This window comes from Alosa sapidissima, chromosome 12, assembly GCF_018492685.1.
Source record: "Alosa sapidissima isolate fAloSap1 chromosome 12, fAloSap1.pri, whole genome shotgun sequence".
Taxonomy (NCBI): domain Eukaryota; kingdom Metazoa; phylum Chordata; class Actinopteri; order Clupeiformes; family Clupeidae; genus Alosa; species Alosa sapidissima.
In genome coordinates this window covers 258,518-278,789 of record NC_055968.1, presented here as the reverse complement: position 1 = coordinate 278,789, position 20,272 = coordinate 258,518, and the positions used below count along the sequence as shown (strand labels likewise).

General features: G+C 42.4%; 1 protein-coding gene across 1 annotated transcript in view; it reads right to left on the bottom strand.

Annotated features, from left to right (window-relative positions):
• Positions 1-217: 217 nt before the first annotated feature.
• hoga1 (4-hydroxy-2-oxoglutarate aldolase 1) overlaps positions 218-20,272 on the bottom strand; it is a 101,425-nt gene continuing 81,370 nt past the window's right edge. Inside the window, exons 6-8 of the mRNA XM_042056205.1 lie at positions 14,097-14,193; positions 9,153-9,286; positions 218-725 (exon numbers count right to left, since the gene is read on the bottom strand). Of these exons, the coding sequence (XP_041912139.1) occupies positions 576-725; positions 9,153-9,286; positions 14,097-14,193 (381 nt within the window). The 3' untranslated portion in view covers positions 218-575. The remainder of the gene's footprint in view (positions 726-9,152; positions 9,287-14,096; positions 14,194-20,272) is intronic.

Genomic DNA, 20,272 nt, shown 5'->3' with positions numbered 1-20,272 from the left:
AAAACACACTGCTATTATTCTGCACATAACTGTAAGTCTATACTATAAGTCGCAGGACCAGCCAAACTATGAAAAAAAAGTGTGACTTATTGTCTGGAAAAATAAGGTAAGTGCTCACATAAAAAGGTAAGGATGACAGTCTGTAACCTGGAAAGTAGCCTAGGCCTACTGACTTTTTTGTGTTTTATCGAGCTGAATGATGAGGCAGAGAGACCAGTTTTTCAGAAGATTTTTAAAGAGCTTAGATAATCAGTTTGCTGCTTGGTCACACTTGACATGTAAACATGGTCACAATGACTGTGTTTATATAGACCTGAGTATCCCAGTAATTAGGCTTATGCTGGTTTTGATCATATTCAGGATATGATGGTATTTACATGGACATTGGTTATTATTATCCCTGTGTACATGATAAATACTAGCATCCAGGTGACTGGTTACTGATTACTGCGTTCTCATCAAAGATTCTAGAGCATTTTGCTCTATTATCTTAGGTAGATAGATATTATAACCAATCTTGCATAAAGCACCCTAGAATCTTTGTCAGCAACTGAAACCGGAATATATCTGTCTAGTCACAGCCAACCATTGGAGGAGAAATCCACATGGAGTTGTTGCAACTCTGTTTGCGAGAGTGGTTGCAAAGGTGAACGGGTTGCACCACCATGGAAACCAAACCATTCCATTGCTTGCTTAAGGGCTGCCACTCCATACTTTCTGGTCACCTTAACAGAGAGACAGAAAGAGATATCATTATTTATAACTAAAAAAACAGACCCTATTTCCAGAAAAATGCAAAAAAAAAAAAATATATATATAATGGCGTCCTTTTCGAATTATAAGGTTCTATCTGACATTTTTGTCAAAATTGAGTTATTGACATATCCTTATTCTGTGACAACTTCATAAGGTGAGGTGTTTCTTGAAGTTGCATGTATTTTTGGACATTATATCTAAAAAGGCTTGTTCCACTTATCAATAGAAGAGGAAGAGGCAGCTGACTGTTGATGAGCTTGTGCTCACAATGCTGAAGACCATGATAGGCCAGTAAATCTAGCACAAAAAGACAAAAACAGAAATTTGCAACAGAAATGACTCATAGTTTTTATTGGTCCTAATACCCTCCTGAATCATATACTAAAAGTCTTCCGCCGTAGATGGAGTGGAACATATTTTTTTTCAAGATTAAAGGCTAAAGTTGTGCCCAACACAACAAGTCAATTGAGGAGAATAGGGGAAAATTTTCAATTAATAGCTATCACTATGAAACTTCTCCAGTTGATTAGTGACACCATACCAAAGAAAAATGCATTACAAGTTTTTGAGATTTTATGTTTATATATGCAAATTAGGCATTTATTCATAAAATGTACCATAATTTGCATATATTACAAAACACACAATCTGAAATTTGGATGCAGCCAGATTAAAAATGTATTGTTTCATTCTTGACACATTAGCAAAAAGACTAAATTAAAGAAGGGACTGTGGCTATGTTTCTCTATCATCCCATATAAAATACTATCACCATCAGTTTCCAGCAAATTCCTTGGTTAATCCGCTTCGTTGCTGTGGTTGTTTATGATCCGATCAGCAACATAACTCTACAAACCGCGAAAACCGGAAAAGAACACAATTTTTTGATTAACGTGACCAAAAGCAGGAACAAAACCAATGTCACTTGTTCCGGAGTGAAAGCGCTATTTTCAATTTTAGATAACCGGTTAATAACGGTATTAATCATTCTGATTACCTTTGTTTGAATATTATTCAAAAGTCCATAGGCCTGGTCACCTGACTGACAGGTGGAAACCACTACAAAGGCAAAGTGCAGTAACTACGCCAACACTTAAACTGAGAAAAATGGCTTCAAAGTTTTCTTTCTGGCCAGGCAACTGTGTTGTAGGTACAGTAGTAGTGATGCTTCCATGTAATACCTTTTTTGAATGGAAATTTATAGAAAAGAAAAAACACCATTGATATGACCTTTGACCCCAAAAATGTAGATACTGCACTCTGCCTTTGTATTACTGTGAGCAACTAAAACACTAATACAAAGGCAAAGTGCGGTAACTACAATTTAAATATGTGCATCCAGCTTTGGTTTTGTATTTATTTTACACTTTTAATGTTTTAATTGTTTTTTTCTTCTGTTTTTGGATGTTCATAGTTGATAGTGCTGGAATAATCCTTTAATCCTTAAAGTTACCTTTAAAAAAATGGCTTTTGTTGCAAACTCCTACAAGATTCACGAAAATCACTGTAGCATAATATTTATATTTTATTAGAAAAAAATCACGTTCAAAACTTCATGTTTTGCATGAGAAGCTGTGTGGGAAGCATGTGAGGGACTGCATGATTGCGTTTGTCAGGACTCATTGTCCCACCTTCTCTGGTAGCCTACCGTGACAAAACTGACCATCTGAAAAGCACTGTTGTCTTCATAAAGCTAATTAAAATGAATATAGTAGCACAGCATTTATTTGTTGAAGAAAGTGACCCTCAAGATAAAACATTTGGGGGAACTTCTCTGTCCAAAATCACGTAGCACTAGACTGTCATGTCATATGACCGAATATGAATATGAATAGTCACCTGACTTTGACGTCAAAAAAAGGCCAATATTGATGGTTGATTTGCATACGTTGAAGTTAATTGGCTATCAATATTGACCAACACAATATTTTACTTCAAACCACGTGATCTTACGTGAGAAATCAGAATGATTTGACACATCTCAACTTCACTTGATGCGGCTACCATCAGGCTATGTAGGCCTAGTTTAGTTCGCCTGAGAGTGTTGTGTGTACGCGAAAAAGGTCAAACGTGGGTCATTTTCTCTGACCCATGTTGGTAACTTACCTTCCGCATTTGCACTGCACAATAAAACTTATTTTCTCCGCATTAACAACGTATTCAAGGGTGGAGACAGAGAGGGTAAACGTAGAGCTTTTATAATGATCTTTGCAGCCTGCTGCAGCGCTGATTAGCTTTGCGTCATAATAAACGTTGCTATGACGACAGATATATATTATTTGTCGCGCACAAAAAACAAAAACAAATCCTGTCAGAAATCTACTACGGTTGCATCTATTTGACAAAAAAAATCATTTCAATCAATGGATAAATGGCTGAAACGGGTTCAGCCCATACCCAGAACGACAACAGAAACGTCAAAGGAGTCACCTGTTGTCGGGACAAGCTTTTCAGGTCACATAGCAAATCCTAACTCTGACGAGAGGCCTGATGCTAGCCAAACCAACATGGACAGTGATGGAGACGGGGAGACACAGACTCTTCCCAGGTTCTGTCTAATAACTCGTTGAAGCCTTCACTCTTACAAAGACATTTAGAAACGAAACATTGCCATTTGAAAAATAAGCCATGGGAGTTTTTTGAGCGACAATTGAGACTGCTTTCTAACACCAAAAAATGTCTGATCGCGCCAGATGCTGTAAATAAGGCAGGAGTAGAAGCGTCTTACATGGTCAGTTACAGAGTGGCCAAGGCAGGCAAGCCTCATACTATTGTGGAGGAACTGATTGTCCCTGCTGCTATGGACATGGCTGAGAAAATGTTGGGGGAAAAGGCTAAACATACTTTCCAGAATATGCCTTCATCAGACAATACCGTGTCCCGATGGATCAGTGATATGTCAGCAGACGTTTTGAGACAGTTACTATATTGCATACATGCCAGTGAATTCTATGCATTACAGCTTGATGAGTCAACAGATGTAGCGGGCCTGACTCAGTTGTTGGTGTACGTCAGGTACATATATGGAGGGTCAATCTATGAGGACATCCTCTTTTGCAAACCCTTACCGACGAGGACAACGGGGCAGGACATTTTTGGACTCATAGACAATTTCATACGATCACACGCAATAACCTGGACTAAATGTGTTGGTATATGCACAGATGGTGCCAAAGCAATGACGGGGAGGCACAGCGGAGTGGTCACCCGTGTGCAAGCAGTGGCTCCAGATGCCACTTGGGTCCACTGTAGCGTACATAGGGAAGCACTTGCTGCCAAAGGAATGTCAGACAGCCTGGCACAGGTGTTGGACGACACAGTAAAGATGGTTAACTTTATCAAATCAAGACCCCTAAACTCGCACATTTTTTCCACCTTATGCAGTGAGATGGGCAGTGATCATTTGACACTTTTGCTCCACACTGAAGTGCGATGGTTGTCCAGAGGGAAAGTTTTAGCACGCTTTTTTGAACTGAAAGACGAGCTGAAACTGTTTTCCATCGACAATCCTTTTCACTTGTCAGATAGGTTGCATGACGATGAGTGGCTCACAAGACTGGCCTATTTGGGAGATATCTTTGGTCGTCTAAATGAGCTCAGTCTCGGGCTGCAAGGCCGCTCTGTGACAATATTCAATGTGCGAGACAAGATAGAGGCCACGATTAAAAAGCTGAACTTGTGGTCTGACTGTGTCAAAGACAACGACATTGGCGCATTCCCATCACTGCAGGATTTTCTGTGTGATGTGACATACGGAAACACCTTGGCGATTTGGCAGTGCAATTACGCAAATACTTCCCCGAAACAGACGACCACGACACATGGATTCGAAATCCTTTTTCGTCACCCAACACATGCCAGCTTCCTATGTTCGAGAGAGAGAGCCTCATTGAAATATCCACGAATGGGTCAGTCAGAATGGAGTTTGGTCAGAAGACACTGACAGATTTCTGGATAAGTTTGCGGGCAGAGTATCCGGACCTGGCAAACCGAGTGATTAAGACGTTGATGCCATTTGCGACAACGTATTTATGTGAGACTGGATTCTCAGCTCTGGTCTGCCTTAAGACCAAGTATAGGTACAGACTGTTAGTGGAAAATGATCTAAGATTGAAACTGTCGCCAATTCGGCCTAACATCGCTGCATTATGTAAGAACATCCAGGCACATCCCTCACATTGATTAAACTGGTGATGTGAGTGGAGAATTGGTACTGTAGGCATATTTTGTGTGGTTTACTACAAAACAATTTAGTTTAACTATTGTTAATGTGTTCTCTTTTTATTATTATTTTACAGAGAAGTTAAGAAAACAATGTTATCATATGTGAAAAGCAATAGGCCTACTCCAGTATGTGAAAAGTTAACAATAGCTTTAATGAGATGTTGGATATGTGTTGTATTGTGTGTGAGATTAGGCGCAGATCTGTTTAAAATAGCTTAATTATATTCAGCACATTTGTATCATAAGTTGACTTTTGATGAGATTTATATCATATGTTTTATATCTTATGTTTATCATATGATTCTAGTTACTATTCTCAACAAAATTGATAAAAAATAAATATTAATTAAAAAAAAACTTGTTAACAATTGGTGGTGTTGGGGGTACATGCCTGTTAAAAGTTTGGGAACCACTGGTATATAGCATCTGGCCCGCACAGGAGTATGACACCGTCAAACTATAACCTCCTTAATTGTAAACAGTACACATCTAACACTTTTCTTGTTCATTGGTGGTTGTTTTGGCGCTGTTTCGAGTTTGCATTGAAAACAGAATGAAATGTAGGCCTACTTGCAAACAATGCAAGATAGGCCTATGCTGACTGCATCAGTGCTCAAAGTATTCTCAAACTTTATCAATTAATTGTTAATAGGCTTAACTTCTATTCAAGTCATATTTCTGGGACTTTCTGGGATAATTATTTCTTTTTTTTATTCACTCATTCAAATGTACAAAGACAGCAGAGTTCACACAGTTCTCACCAGGTGAGTGAAAGTTAGAATGGTGGTCATTGCAGGTGCTTTTCCAGCACTTAAACTATCATAGTTTGAGAACTTTAAATTATTTGTAGGATATTGCTTGTTCACAACTTGAACTGTGTATGCAAAGACGCAGAGTTCAGAATGCACACATTTTGAATAAAATATACTTTTGGGAATTTTTCAAGTCTTTTTATTAGTAGTATTTAATTTGAGCTATTTCCATGTTGAACTACATTTTATACTGATATGGCATGATGGTAATATAAAATAAACTGAGCTATTAGATTGCAATAGCCTATGATTAAATGTAATGGATTAATATTCAACTAAGGTAAACTGCTGATGTTCATAGCACTAAGCTATTTACGGTTACTGACATACTCCGAGTCTCTGGCCGGCATAGTGAGCTGGCCCTCTGAAGAAAAAGTTTGGGGACCACTGCTATAAAATAAACCCTTATGTATTTTGTGTTCACCTAATATGCATAAGATGTATCGAGGCTATGTTTCTTAGGGCTTTAGTGGTGGTGTTGAAGCCTATAATAGCCCAATGTTTTCTTGTCAAGTGCTTTGTGACAAAAGAAATATGTAGGCCTACACATTTAGATATTGGGTTCTGCCCAAAGTCTAGCAACATAAAATAACGTAAAAGTAACGAGTAACGTAAAAAGTTACTTTCCATAGAGGGCAACTAGGTAAAGTAAAGGGTTGCTGTTTTAAGAAGTCAGCTATTGCTAGTAGAAAGTCCATCACCTCACAAGAAAATGACTAGACGCCAGAATATAAAATAGCTATTGAAATGATGACATTGAGAATTGGATCAACAACGGACTATTGGATAATTGGATTATGACAGCGTTTCCAGAGCAGATAGTGTTCAATGGAGTAGGTAAGGTGATGGTTTATTAATACTGTAATTTTGCGAGGCTAAGTGTTATCTTACTGTCTTCTTTACCATCATCTGGACATTTCAGTTTTAATGCAAGTTTGACCATCATCTTGCCTCTTGATTGTGCCATAGTGTAGGCTAGGTGTTTGTGTAATGATGGTTTCTGGCTTGGTTGTATGGATTGCTGGAAGCTATCTATCGGACTCTAGTAGAACTACCAAGGTAGAGCGCAGTAAGTGTCGTGTGGAAGCCAGGTAAACGCAGTAAATGTACTTGCTGTGTTCTGCCTTGGTAATAGATTGGATTTTGTAGTTACTGCAATTTTGACATAGTATTTTCTCTGAAACGGGACACAGTTGAGCCAGGAAACTTTGACACAAAACAAAGGATGTGTTTCTAAGTCCATTTCCAGTCTTAACTCAATTTTGAACAAATATGTAGTTACTGTTAATCTTAGTTACTGTTAATCTTATATTACTATGTTTACATGTTTCTCTTATATTGTCCATATTTAATGCTGGTCTCTTATATTGTCCATATTTAATGCTGCTCTCTAGACTTTATCCCTGCACTGTTGCACTGTTGGACTTATTTGCACTACCACCATGACACACACCTTACCACTACATACTAAAACACAGGGTCAGTCCCTGCCCTATCACTGCAAGCGCCTCATGCTTATACATCCTTAGTACATTCATGTGGATCCTTGATTTAGTATATTTTACCGTCCTTATTAGTCATGTGGATTTGTTATTTTATCTTCCTGTTTATGTTGTAGTGTATGTTGTGTTAAGCTACTGGGACCTTGAATTTTCCCATGGGGATCAATAAACTATCTATCTATCTATCTATCTACCCATCATATCTATCTATCTATCTATCTACTGCTATTTGCCTTTATGGCAGCACTAACTTTACCTGTACACATGTGTCTCAGTGATTGGCTCCTGGCAGAAGAAAAGGGTGAAGAAAAAGGGCAGAGTATGTTGGAAGATCATTTTGATGTGGTGACCTGCAGGTGTACGTTTGCTCTCACGAACCCTGAAGAGTTGGATTTCGGAATTTATTTTGACTGACCAGCCAGTTGAATTCTGACCCAGATTGGCTTTAAGTCAATAATCTTAAGTGGTCTCGACCATAGTTTACACACACAGTAGAAAAAGGGAAGACTCCCACAGTTGTAAACAACTAGGGACCTCAGGTAAGAGATCACTCCCTCCAGAATTTTGTGGGTCTTTTCCGAATGTTGCGGCCTAAAATTACTGATTTGACAATTCCAATGGAAGTTGCTGTGTTTTTAGGCATTTGTTGTAATGAAATTGTGGGAGCAAGTGAAAATTGAAAAACTAGTTTGTGACTTTTTTTTCCTTTTGAATTTATTTTTGTATTGAATTTGGAAAGGAACTTGGAACTAAGGACAGAGATATTGAATTTGGAACTGAGGACAGAGATACCAAAATCATACTGATCTGGGTAAAAAAGTGAAAGAAATGGTTTAGCTGGTGGTAATTCACAGAAGACTGTTAAGAACACTTACCAACTGTCCCTCTACCAGCTCCTCCAACCCAGTATCGCAAGGATTCGTTGTATTGTCACGTTTGGTTAATCTATTATTCGTGCTGGGGTTGGAGGACCTGGTAGGGGGACAGTTGGTAAGTGTTCTTAACAGTCTTCTGTAAATAAACTCTGGGTTCGCTAAGTAGGTTGTTGGTGCTTCGTTTTATGTGTAGGGACCCTGAGCAAGCTACTGACGAGGTTTGGTATGCTATTTGCTATTTAGGAAGCGTTTCGCTCATGGCCCTTAGCTAATCCACAGTTTGCGATTTGGGGCTATAGTGTATACCGGAGCAAGCTCTGTTGTAGTTGATCAATGAAAAATACGGACTCCACGGCTTATTTCATGTGTTTTCATGCAGAAAAACACCCTGGGGTAAATTTTCGCTGGAGTTACACTTTAATGGTCTAACATTCTTAACACCTTTTATTTGTTGACATTAAACCTGGAGATGAATGAATAGGTTTATCCAACTGCTATTCCCACAGTTCACTCTCATTGAGTTTTTTTTCTCTCTTCTCATTTCCTGAAGGATAGTTTGATCTGAAGCAAGGCGGAGGCGAAGGGCCTGAATTAATTTTGCGGGGCCCTGCAAGTGTATTATGAGCGTAGAGTCAGTCAGGCTCTGGTGTCTGCAGAAGTGAATGTGGTAACACCTGGCTCAACATTTTGCACAAGGGACTGTTGTGTTAGAAGACATTTACGGGAAACTATGATGATTGGTGAAATTTGCAGAAAAGTTGCAGTGTTTGGACAAAATGGCAAGGTTGCCCAGAATTCACAGGATTGGTTGAATTTGCGTTATTGTTGCGATCTCATCATCGCAAAATCCTGGAGGGACTGAGATCTATAGTGAGTTAGGATGTGGGACATAGCATCAAATTACACACTTAAAGTGCCATTTGGACAAAGACAAATTGCCCCCACTCTACAAAAAATGGGAAATGTGTGTTTTAGATGCTTACTGCTGTGTTTGGCTCTATGAGGCGGTGCTGCAGCTCCCTGGCCTTCTCCCAATCGCCCAGCATACAAAGTCTCTCCAGTTCACACACCTCCTCTCCCAATACATTGGCTAAGGCACACACACCCCCAACTGCCCCTGCAACACATACCACAAGGTGTGATTACAAGTGGCAACTTCAATATAATAACTTTTATACAATCAAATAAACAATAGCTGAAATGTTTTAACCTTCTTCACGCTTGTGAGGGAGATATAGATGTACATGCATTAGGGCTGCTTGATTATTGTATTGTCAATTGTGAGATTATGATTGATTAAAAGAAAAAGAAAATCATTACAGAATGATTTTGGAAACACCATCCATTTTCTAAATGTGCTTTTTACCAGAGGACCTATTTCTGGTTTAGATAGGCAGTCCAGCTGATGTTTCAGAATATCAAGTCAGAACAGCCTATTATTGTTGTGTGACAATGGATGGAGCCAATTTTACAAATGATTGTTATTATCATTTAAGGTGGTTCCCATGGGCAAAAGCTCACAGAAATTGGCACAGACATTGGTTGTCAAAGTCGCTACTCAGGGACAGAAGCTTAGACCCAGGTGTGGCCCAAGGACTCAATAGCTTCCCCTTATGTCATTGAGTCTTGTGGTCGGGCATATAGTTTCACCCACACAGCAAAGTTGGTAGACACGTTGATCTCCCCAAGACAAACAACTGTTGTAGTACACTACATTAGCCACTGCCAATGTGAGTACTTTCAGATTTTGTATTGTCACATGGAACAAACAACAAACATATAACCCACATCCCACCACTGTTAGAAAAAAAACAAAATGAAATGTACCTCAAAATTCACACCATGTAAATTTACACATTATAGATAAGTAGAATTGCATCTCTGAGGAACTGCAAGAGGGGCCTTGATCAGGTGCAGCACGCATACACACACACAAACACATCTGCGTACAGTGGGTACTACATTCAATTGTCCGGCTTCACACGTGATTCTCGCGTGACTCACGCGTCTTTTATTTATATTTCCCCAGTGAAGCTGCAATGACCCAAACAATGCACCAGGTGGCAATTGTGAGCAGGCTTGGGAACGTCGGCTTTTGCCGCTTTCAGTCTATACGTGCCAGTATGCTACAGTATGGACTATAAATTTAGCCTACCCAATGTTTCTTTCCACAAAATAACCCCCTGATGAACTTTCATTTCGATGGCTGATAGGCCTACACTAAGTCTCCTGCGACAGTCCCAACAGTTGGCACTATAATCAAACAATCCAAAAGTGAATTACCGGTTGGCCTATATCCTGAAGCAAACGGAAAATCTTCTGTTAATATAAGCTAGCCTACCGATACACTGCTCCAAACGACATGCAGTCTCACGATACAACTTGTTATTGTTTTTGAAGGCGTCTTTGTTATTTTATGAAGTTGCTGTTTTGTTTATGTTTGTTTTACTTTCATTAATGGTTAACCTCATGAAAATTACATTTTGACTGCTAAAAACACCATTTTAACGCAGGTTTCGGAGGGACAGAAATACCAACAGAAAAAGCAGTGCCCGTCTTCTGCCTGAACATTGCCTACCTGCAATAAGTATAAGTACTCTTTTGATCCCATGAGGGAAATTTGGTCTCTGCATTTATCCCAATCCGTGAATTAGTGAAACACACTCAGCACACAGTGAGGTGAAGCACACACTAATCCCGGCGCAGTGAGCTGCCTGCAACAACAGCGGCACTCGGGGAGCAGTGAGGGGTTTGCTCAAGGGCACTTCAGCCGTGCCTACTGGTCAGGGTTCGAACTGGCAACCCTCCGGTTACAAGTCTGAAGCGCTAACCAGTAGGCCACGGCTGCCCTCGTGGCCATCACTTCACTGCTCGACACTACCCCACATTCACATGGAGAAATGTTGCACGTTAACAATGGAGAAAACCTTTCAGAAATTATTTATTGTGCGAATGGGTTAGCAAAACCATAGCTTTTGGTGAACGGAGATGCAGATCATCCCCCTAATTAATTTGTTTGTGCAACAGCCTGTTCTCCAGTGAGAGTGAAATAAATGTTTTAAAAGCTGTGTCATCACCAGGCTATTTGCTACGATATTTGCTACTATACAGTAGCCTTACAACAGTCTAATTTTGCGTGCCAATTCAAAGACCTGCTCATTTTTTGATTAGACTAGACGAGACTCTATGCTGTTTTCATGGACAGCAAGGATCCGCTTTGTTCGTTGTTTTGAATAACGTTGTTTGTTGCTTCTACACATGTCATCTCCAGGTTCAGTTTTGTGCAGATGCGCACATATATTGAATAAGCGCTGACACCACTACTCCCTAATTGCATGTCTCTTTATTTGATAATGCTAAATTAAGAAATATTTTCTAATCAGGAAAATGTTTTGTTTCTTTTTCTTTCGGTCCACGATTCCATAATAGGCTACCATTCAATTGTGCTGCAAATTATTCACGGGCAATCTCCTCGTCGAGGAGGCCCTAAGCCTGTAGATCAGAGAAAGCATGCTCTGGGAACAGAACACAGTTGCCTGTCTAGTGTAGCCATGGGTCTGTCTATAAGGAAAATGACAAGTGTCTTAGTGCGCTTTGGGGGTCCAACGTCAGTGGGTCACGAGGCCAGTGGCTACCCCACTTTTCGGGAAAAAATAAAAAATAAAATGTCTCATTTCCCGACGCACCACAAAACATCTTGCCTATTCGTCTGGGGCTTTCTATAGTTTCAGTAGGCTACGGGCTGTATCGTGAGACAACCAGCAAGTCAGTCATTATCAATCACTTTTCTTTGCTGTTTATGATCCACTCAGCAACATATCAAAAATATAGAAAATGACATGTCATAAGACTGGCAGCCTTAACTCTCTTACCCCCCACAAGCACGCCATATGGCAACTGTGGCAAGGAAAAACTCCCATATTCCAGGAAGAAACCTTGAGCAGAACCTGACTTAATAGGGGGAGCCCATCTGCTTCTGGCTGGCTGCGCCCTCCAATAGTAGCAGATGTAGAATAATCTGAGAAGTCTACAGGATAAGGGAGTGAAGTAGTCTACAGGATAAGATGAGTTAACTAAAAGCTTTCCTGTACAGGTATGTTTTCAGATCTTTTTTAAAAATATTTATTGAACTCGCCTGCTTGATGTACAGAGGCAGGGTGTTCCATAGTTTGGGGGCACAATGGATAAACGCAGCTTCTCCACTTTGTTTGTGGAGCACTTTGGGTACGATTAAAAGATTAGAATTGGATGATCTAAGTTTCCTTTGTGGTTGATAAGATATTAAAAGCTCAGAGATATATGAAGGTGCTATGCCATTCAGAGCTTTGTAAGTAATTAACATAACCTTAAAATCAATTCTTTTTATTGAAAGTAGTTTTATTAAAGTAGGCTCAATTTAATTTCCAGGGAAAGGTTTTGTATGTTTTAGCCTATGTTACAGCAGGAATTAGTGCCTGGCGTGGCATCACGATGGTTGCTTCTCATCACGATGTCTGTGAACCATCACGATGGGCGATGATATCGTCCATTGGCACAACCCTAGCATCATCAAAGACTGTTCTCACCCCAACCACAGACTGTTCACCCCACTCCCCTCCAGGAGGCGTTACAGATCTCTCCACACCCGAACAGGTTCAGAGGAAGCTTCCTTCCTGCGGCTGTCACCCTACTGAACTCTAGCTCTGCACCCCGGTGACTCTGCCCGATGCCTCCTTGCCTGTGCCTGTTGAGGTGTCCACGATTTGGCAACCTTGACAGGGACAACAAGTAGGTGGACAGCACACCCCCCCCCCCCCGGACATTTGCACTACCCTATCCCATTCGTAGTGTTCTATCTATTTTTTTACAAATGTACATACTGTAATTACACTTACATAGCCATTTTCTACTGCTCTTCATACTATTCATCCTGCACATACACTTATTCTTACTACCGTATTTTCCGGACTATAAGTCGCTCTGGAGTATAGGTTGCATCAGTCAAAAAATGCGTCATGAACACGAAGAAACCATGTAGAAAGGTTTTTATGGATGATAAGAAACCAGCCAAACTATGAAAAAAGTGACTTATAGTCCGGATAGTCCTCTTATAAGGTTACTCATATAATATAATGTTACTGTTTCTGCACTACAATGGTACTGTTACCACACTGCATAGCTGTACATTCTGTACATATCTGCATATCTGTGTTTATTTTTCATACTGAATATCCACATTTATTCACATTAATACACATTACTACTGTCTACACTCCACTATATTTATTGTCCGTTCTATGCACCACCTGCGTATACTTTGTATATCACATTGCACTTTTCTGCTTTTTTTTGCACTTCTGGTTAGACACAAACTGCATTTCGTTGTCTTTGTACCTGTACTCTGCACAATGACAATAAAGTTGAATCTAATCTAATCTAAAGAGAGGTCCTCAGAGATGTGGACACACAGGAACTTGAAGCTAGTGACACGCTCCACCTCAGTCCCGTTGATGAGAATGGTGGTGTGTGTGCCAGCTTTAGACCTTCTCAACAGATTTTATGCCGTAGGTCTTGTAAATTACATAAAATCATCCATAAAAGCCTTTCTACATGTCTGAGCAATATTGTGTGTAAATTTAGTAACAAATTTAACCTCAGCTGCTCTTTAAGTTCAATCATAGAAACTCGCGCATGGAATGTGTTATCCCAAAGTGTTGATATCTTGCATCATCCCTCAGAGAACTAAGGTTACGTTGAGTAACCGTGATGTTTTTGGTACATACTATATACTATCAGTGTGTAGTTGGTGTTTTGTGTTTTGATTTACATGATGGCTGTGTGAGCTGTTTTGATACAGAAATGCCATGAGATTGAAGAATTTTGCAATAATTTTGTTGTTTTGCAAGAATAGAATAATCATTCAATCAAATCTGGTTTGACCATCTTACCGACAGCATATGCAGCCATTAAGAATCCTGCAGAACCTGCCAAAACCTGGAAGTCCTCCAATCTGGTTTTGTGAATGATGAGACCAATTCTTGTGATCTATGGTAAATGAAAATAGACACAAAAGAGCTTATACCTTATTAGTAATCAAAGTCAAAGTCAAAGTCAGCTTTATTGTCAATTTCTTCACATGTTCCAGACATACAAAGAGATCGAAATTACGTTTCTCACTATCCCACGGTGAAGACAAGACATATTTTACCAATTTAAGTCCACAGACAAACATAACATTCAAGTAAACAAAAAAGTAAGTAAATAAGAGGGCACATATAATAATGAAAAAAATAAGAGCAGCAAAATTTGGTTGAAAATTGTGCATAGACAGTCAATAAAATACTAGTGCAAAGTCAGGCCAATAAAAGGCTTGTGTAGTTCTGTTTGACCTAAGTAAGAAAGAAAGTGACATAGTGGTGCAAGTTATGTAAGAGCAGCAGATGTGTTGTGTTTTCAGGACAACAACAACAAGTTGTAAAGTGTACAAGTGTGCAAGTGGAGTAGTGCACGCGGCCATTGTGGGTCCAATGTCCAGGATGTTATGTAGCTGAGGGTGGAGGGGGGAGAGGAGGGAGAGAGTTCAGCATCCTTACAGCTTGGTGTATGAAGCTGTTGGTGAGTCTGGTAGTGCGGGAGCGCAGGCTTCTGTACCTCTTCCCAGAGGGCAGTAGATCGAACAGATTGTGAGCGGGGTGACTTGCATCACTCACAATTTTGGTCGCCTTGCGGGTGAGGTGGGTGGTGTAAATGTCCTTCAGGGAGGGGAGTGAAGCACCAATAATCCTTCCAGCTGTGTTCACTATGCGCTGCAGGGCTTTCCTGTTGTATTCAGTGCAGCTTCCGCCCCACACAGCGATACAGCTGGAGAGGATGCTCTCAATGGTGCCTCGGTAGAATGTGGTCATGATGGCTGGTGGAGCACTTGCTCGCCTGAGTTTCCGCAGGAAGTACAGGCGGCGCTGAGCTCTCTTCGCCAGTGATGCAGTGTTGGTGGTCCAGGAGAGGTCTTCGCTGATGTGCACCCCCAGGAATTTGGTGCTGCTCGCTCTCTCCACCACAGCACCGTCGATGGTCAGTGGCAGGTGTTGGGTGTGACCTCTCCGGAAGTCAACAACAATCTCTTTGGTCTTGCTGACGTTCAGCAGGAGGTTGTTGTCCCTGCACCACGTGGTCAGATGGTCGACCTCCAACCTGTATTGGGTCTCGTCGCCCTTGGTGATGAGACCCACCAGAGTTGTGTCGTCAGCAAATTTCACTATGTGATTGTTGCTGTAGGTTGCAGTGCAGTCATGCGTCAGCAGGGTGAAGAGCAGCGGACTGAGCACGCAGCCTTGGGGGGCCCCTGTGCTCAGTGTGATGCTGCTTGAGGTATTGTTGCCAACACGTACTACTTGAGGCCTCTGACAGAGGAAGTCCAGTAGCCAGTTGCAGAGGTAGGTGCTGAGTCCCAGTTTGTCAAGTTTGCTGATGAGTTGTTGTGGTATTATGGTGTTGAATGCAGAACTGAAGTCTATAAACAGCAATCTCACATATGAGTCTCTTTTTTCCAGGTGGGTGAGGGCTGGGTGGAGGGCAGAGCAGATTGCATCCTCTGTAGACCGCTTGGCTCGGTATGCAAACTGGAAGGGGTCCAGGGTGGGGGGGAGAATGGATTTGATATGTGACATGACAAGCCGCTCAAAGCACTTCATGATGATGGGTGTCAGTGCCACAGGGCGGTAGTCATTGAAGCAGGATGGAGCAGTTTTCTTCGGCACAGGTATGATGGTGGCAGCTTTGAAACATGATGGGACGATGGCTTGCTTCAGGGAAGTGTTAAAGATGTCTGTGAAGACATCCTTAAGCTCCCCTGCGCAGTCCTTCAGCGCACGACCTGGAATGTTGTCTGGACCTGTTGCCCTACGGGTGTTGATAGCAGCAAGTGTCCTCTTCACGCTGTCGGCAGAGAGGCACAGGGGCTGCTCATGTAGAGGGGGATGGGTCTTCTGTGGGCAGGTGCTGTTTTGTGCTTCAAAGCGAGCAAAGAAGCGGTTCAGGTTGTTGAGCAGAGGGATGTTGCTCTCACAGCTCTGTGGCGCGGGCTTGTAGTCCGTGAGGGCCTGAATGCCCTGCCATAGGCTTTGTGCGTTCCTGCTGTCTTTGAAGTGGGTGGTTATCTTGTGAGTGTATTCCTTTTTTGCTTCCTTGATGCCATGGGACAGGTTGGCTCTCGCTGTTCTCATGCCAGCTTCATCCCCAGCTCTGTAGGCTTTGTCTCTGGCCCTCAGCAGCCTGAGGACATCCCCTGTCAGCCATGGCTTCCAGTTAGCCCGAGTGATGATGTCTTTTGTGTGGGTCACATCATCAATGCACTTGGTGATGTAAGAGGTTACAGTGTCTGTATACTCCTCTATGTCTGTCCGGTTGTTGTAAGTGGCTGCCTGCTTAAACATTTCCCAGTCTGTTGTGTCAAAGCAGTCTTGAAGAGCATCGGAGGCTCCCTCAGGCCACACTTTTACCTGCTTATGAACGAATATATGTTAAATGTTAAATAGTCCATAGTTATAGCACTTTGATAAGCAATACCCAAAATGTTTGTCAGAGAAAGTCACTATACTATAGTAATAGTCACACGTTTGCAAATACCTACTCATTTATGGGTTCCCTTTTAGTTAGACTATTCTTACAGTGTAGAAAGCAAAAAATGTAAAAAAGCAAAATGTTTTATATTTTGGGCTCATGAAAGCAGTCTACTTTTGCTGTATGACAGCTTTTGTATGACCAACTTACCCCGGTTCTTTGAGAATATGAGTGAGGTATCTCACATATGGGAATGCGCTCCGCGCGTGCCCAATCACAGAAACTTCAATGACACCACGTTTGCCTATGTCAGACCAATGGCGTGCACCGTGCTGGGGCTCCACCCCACTATATCTGTGCGCGCACGTCCATCTCACCTCATTCTGTGACCATCTCTCTTCTCGTGCGCAGCAAGGCGGGCTGCCTGGTGAGATACCTCACTCATATTCTCAAAGAACCAGGGTTACAAAAGTTATTTTTCAAATATTCGCTCGGTATCTCACATATGGGAGATATAGACAACTCCCGCCTTGCAGACGCTCACCGAAGCAGCTCTGCCACAGACAGATCACCCAGATCCAACACTGTCTGTCTGTCTTTTTTTTTTCTCCCGGGCTAATTAGACCCTACCGGATTCACTGTTAAAACAGACTGCGAGGTCGGACGGCCTAGTCACATCCAGTCTGTAAAATCTCACAATGGTGTCTGGCGAAGCCCAAGAGGCAGCTGCCATAATCTCCCAAGATGTAGCCATGCCCCTGGTAGAGTGCATACGAGCCACCACCGGGGACCGCAAGCCACTCCTTTCATAAGCCAATCCTATAGCGTCCACAATCCAATGTGAGAGGCGCTGAGTAGATATAGGTAACCCTCTATGTGATGATGCCCATGACACAAAGAGCTGGTCAGCCTTATGTCATGGCCTAGTCCTCTCCACATACACCCGGAGTACCCGCACCGGACACAGTGCTCGCAACCTTCTATCCTCAGCCTAAGATGCCTCAGCTGAGCTTAATGCTGCAAACTCTAAAGTCTTACAATTCACCCCACACATGCTGGGTTCGGCCGCAAAAACACCTTATCGCCACCCGGTGAAAACTGCATACACGCTGTGTTTACCGACAGTGCATGCAGATCACTTACCCGCTTAGCGGACGGCAGCGCCAACAACAGTGCTGTCTTTAAGGACAAAATTCTCATGTCCACAGACTCAATCGGTTCAAACGGGCTCTGCGATAGAGCCTCCAGCACCACACCTAGGTCCCAGAACGGCACCAGCATCCTCGCAACCGGTCATAGCCGACGGGCTCCTTTCAAAAAACATGCCAACATGACATGCTGCTATCGCACCCACATACACTTTAATAGTAGAGAAGGCCCTGCCGGCATCCAACAAATCCTGAAGGAAACAAAACACCTGTCCTACGGGGAATTGAAAAGACACCTGATGCTGCTCCTCGCACCATTTCTTAAACACCCGCCATTTCCTATCATATAATGACCTCGTGTAATGAGCTCTGGCACTTTGTATTGTAGCTACTACCTTTGGAGGGAGCCCTGCAGTGCCCAGGTTTAACCTCTCACGGGCCAAGCCCAAAGCGCCACCCTCTCGGGGTGTGGGTAATACATTTCTCCATTCGCCAGAGTAATGGTAATGGTGGGTTCAATTTCAATTCAATTCAAACGCCTATTCAACACTAAAACGCTCTCATTCTGAGTAGCCCCAGTGGCAATACGTGTATAGCCGATGCCATCAGACCTTGAAGGCGTAAACACTGTCTGAACGACACCCATGCCCCCAACGTGAAATGTGTTAGACATTGCTGGAAGGAGGCAATCCGGTCTGTTGACAGCATTGCCGTCATTGTCACCAAATTCAGCCGGAGACCCAGGAAGGTTGTTTGACGTGAAGGGATTAGGTTGCTTTTCGCTTGGTTTATGGTGAAACCTAACGTGGTTATGTGCTGTCGTCGTGTCTCGCACAACTTTTGAATGAGAGTGACTTAGTATCAGCCAATCGTCTATATCGTCTATATATAATCGTCAATATTCTTATAACTTTTTTAATCTGAGTGGAGCTAACGCTGCTTCCACACATAGGCAGAATGTTCTCAGACTGAGAGCTAACCCAAAGGGTAGTACCTGATACTCGTAACACATGTTCTGAAAAGCAAATCTGAGAAATTTCCTGTGTGGTGGATAAATACTCAGATGCCAGTAAGCCAGAGCCAATCATTCTTCCATGTTAAATGTGTTAAGTGCCATGGCTCTTCTGGCCACTAGGGATCGCTGTGGGACACCTGTCAGTTTCCCTTGTTTTGATTGTGTGTTTGTTTTCATGTGACATGTGCCTTATCCTCTATCATGTGATCCTGCCCCGCCTTCTCATTATGTTTCCCTCCATTTTTGTTCCACTACCACCTGTGGCCATTTGTGTTTGTCATGTGAACTATTAGTCTGGTTATTTAAGCCCTGTTTTAAGCCTCACGTCTACGTTGCTGGTGAGCTATATTGAACTTGTGCCTCTTGAGTTTTTTGAGACTTTTGCTGTTTGGACTTTTATACTCTTACTTTTTGGACTATTGAACTTTTGAAGAGCCTTTTGTGTTAAGCAAGCATTTTTGCCATTTTTTCTAATCCTGGATCTTTTGTTTCTTTTTTCTTGCTGAATGCCTCTGACCTGCCTTTTTTGAGCCTACTGAGTTTTGTGGATCTTCTGAGCTTTGGAAAATAAAAAGTGAACTTCATTTTTGTTTGGAACCTCTGCACTTGGGTCTATTCAAACCACCTGAACTGTAGCCTAGCGGTAGCACGCCAGCCTGCCAAGCCGGCGACCCGGGTTCAATCCCCGAGTCGACCCTAACAGAATGTGACAGAAAGTTGTTACAATTTTGAATTTGTATTTTCTGAGATCACTGTTTAAGCCCCTTAAATCCAAAATAGGCCGTAGCTGGCTGCCTTTTTTGGGAATCAAAAAGCCCTGAGCACTTTGGTGGAGTGGAACGATTCTTACCACTCTCTTACGTAACAGCGATGCAATTTCTTGCTCTAAAACGTGTTCCGTGTCCACTCTGATTGGCGAATGCCACGGAAGGGAGGTGGTTTCCGAGCAAACTGGAGTCTGTATCCCCTGGCGACGGTTTGCAAGACCCAAGGGTTTACTGCGCATGTGCGCCAGGCCTCCACCAACGGAGCTAACTTTTCTGCAAGGGAGCTTGCGTGTGGGGAACCCGCGCCAACCTGTGGCGAGCTTTGGGCTTGACTCTCTGGGACGAGAGCTACTCCCGACTGAGTTTCGTTTTGAAACGTGTGTGGGATTCTTTACTTTTAGCTGGGGGGAGTACATTGTGCGAGGCCCCTGAACATGTGCCTCTGTTACACAAGCATTTGTACAAACATTCACAAACATTATTGAGCGGTCTTCCCTCCCTCGTTTGAGGGGAAGAGGTGAACAGCCCTCCTCCTCCTCCGAAGCCAAAGAGGCGTCAGGGCTGCCGTTTGCGTTTCCCTTCGCCTCCCTGCTGCGAAGGACTGCTTGCCCCACGGCTTTGCTCCTGCATGGCTG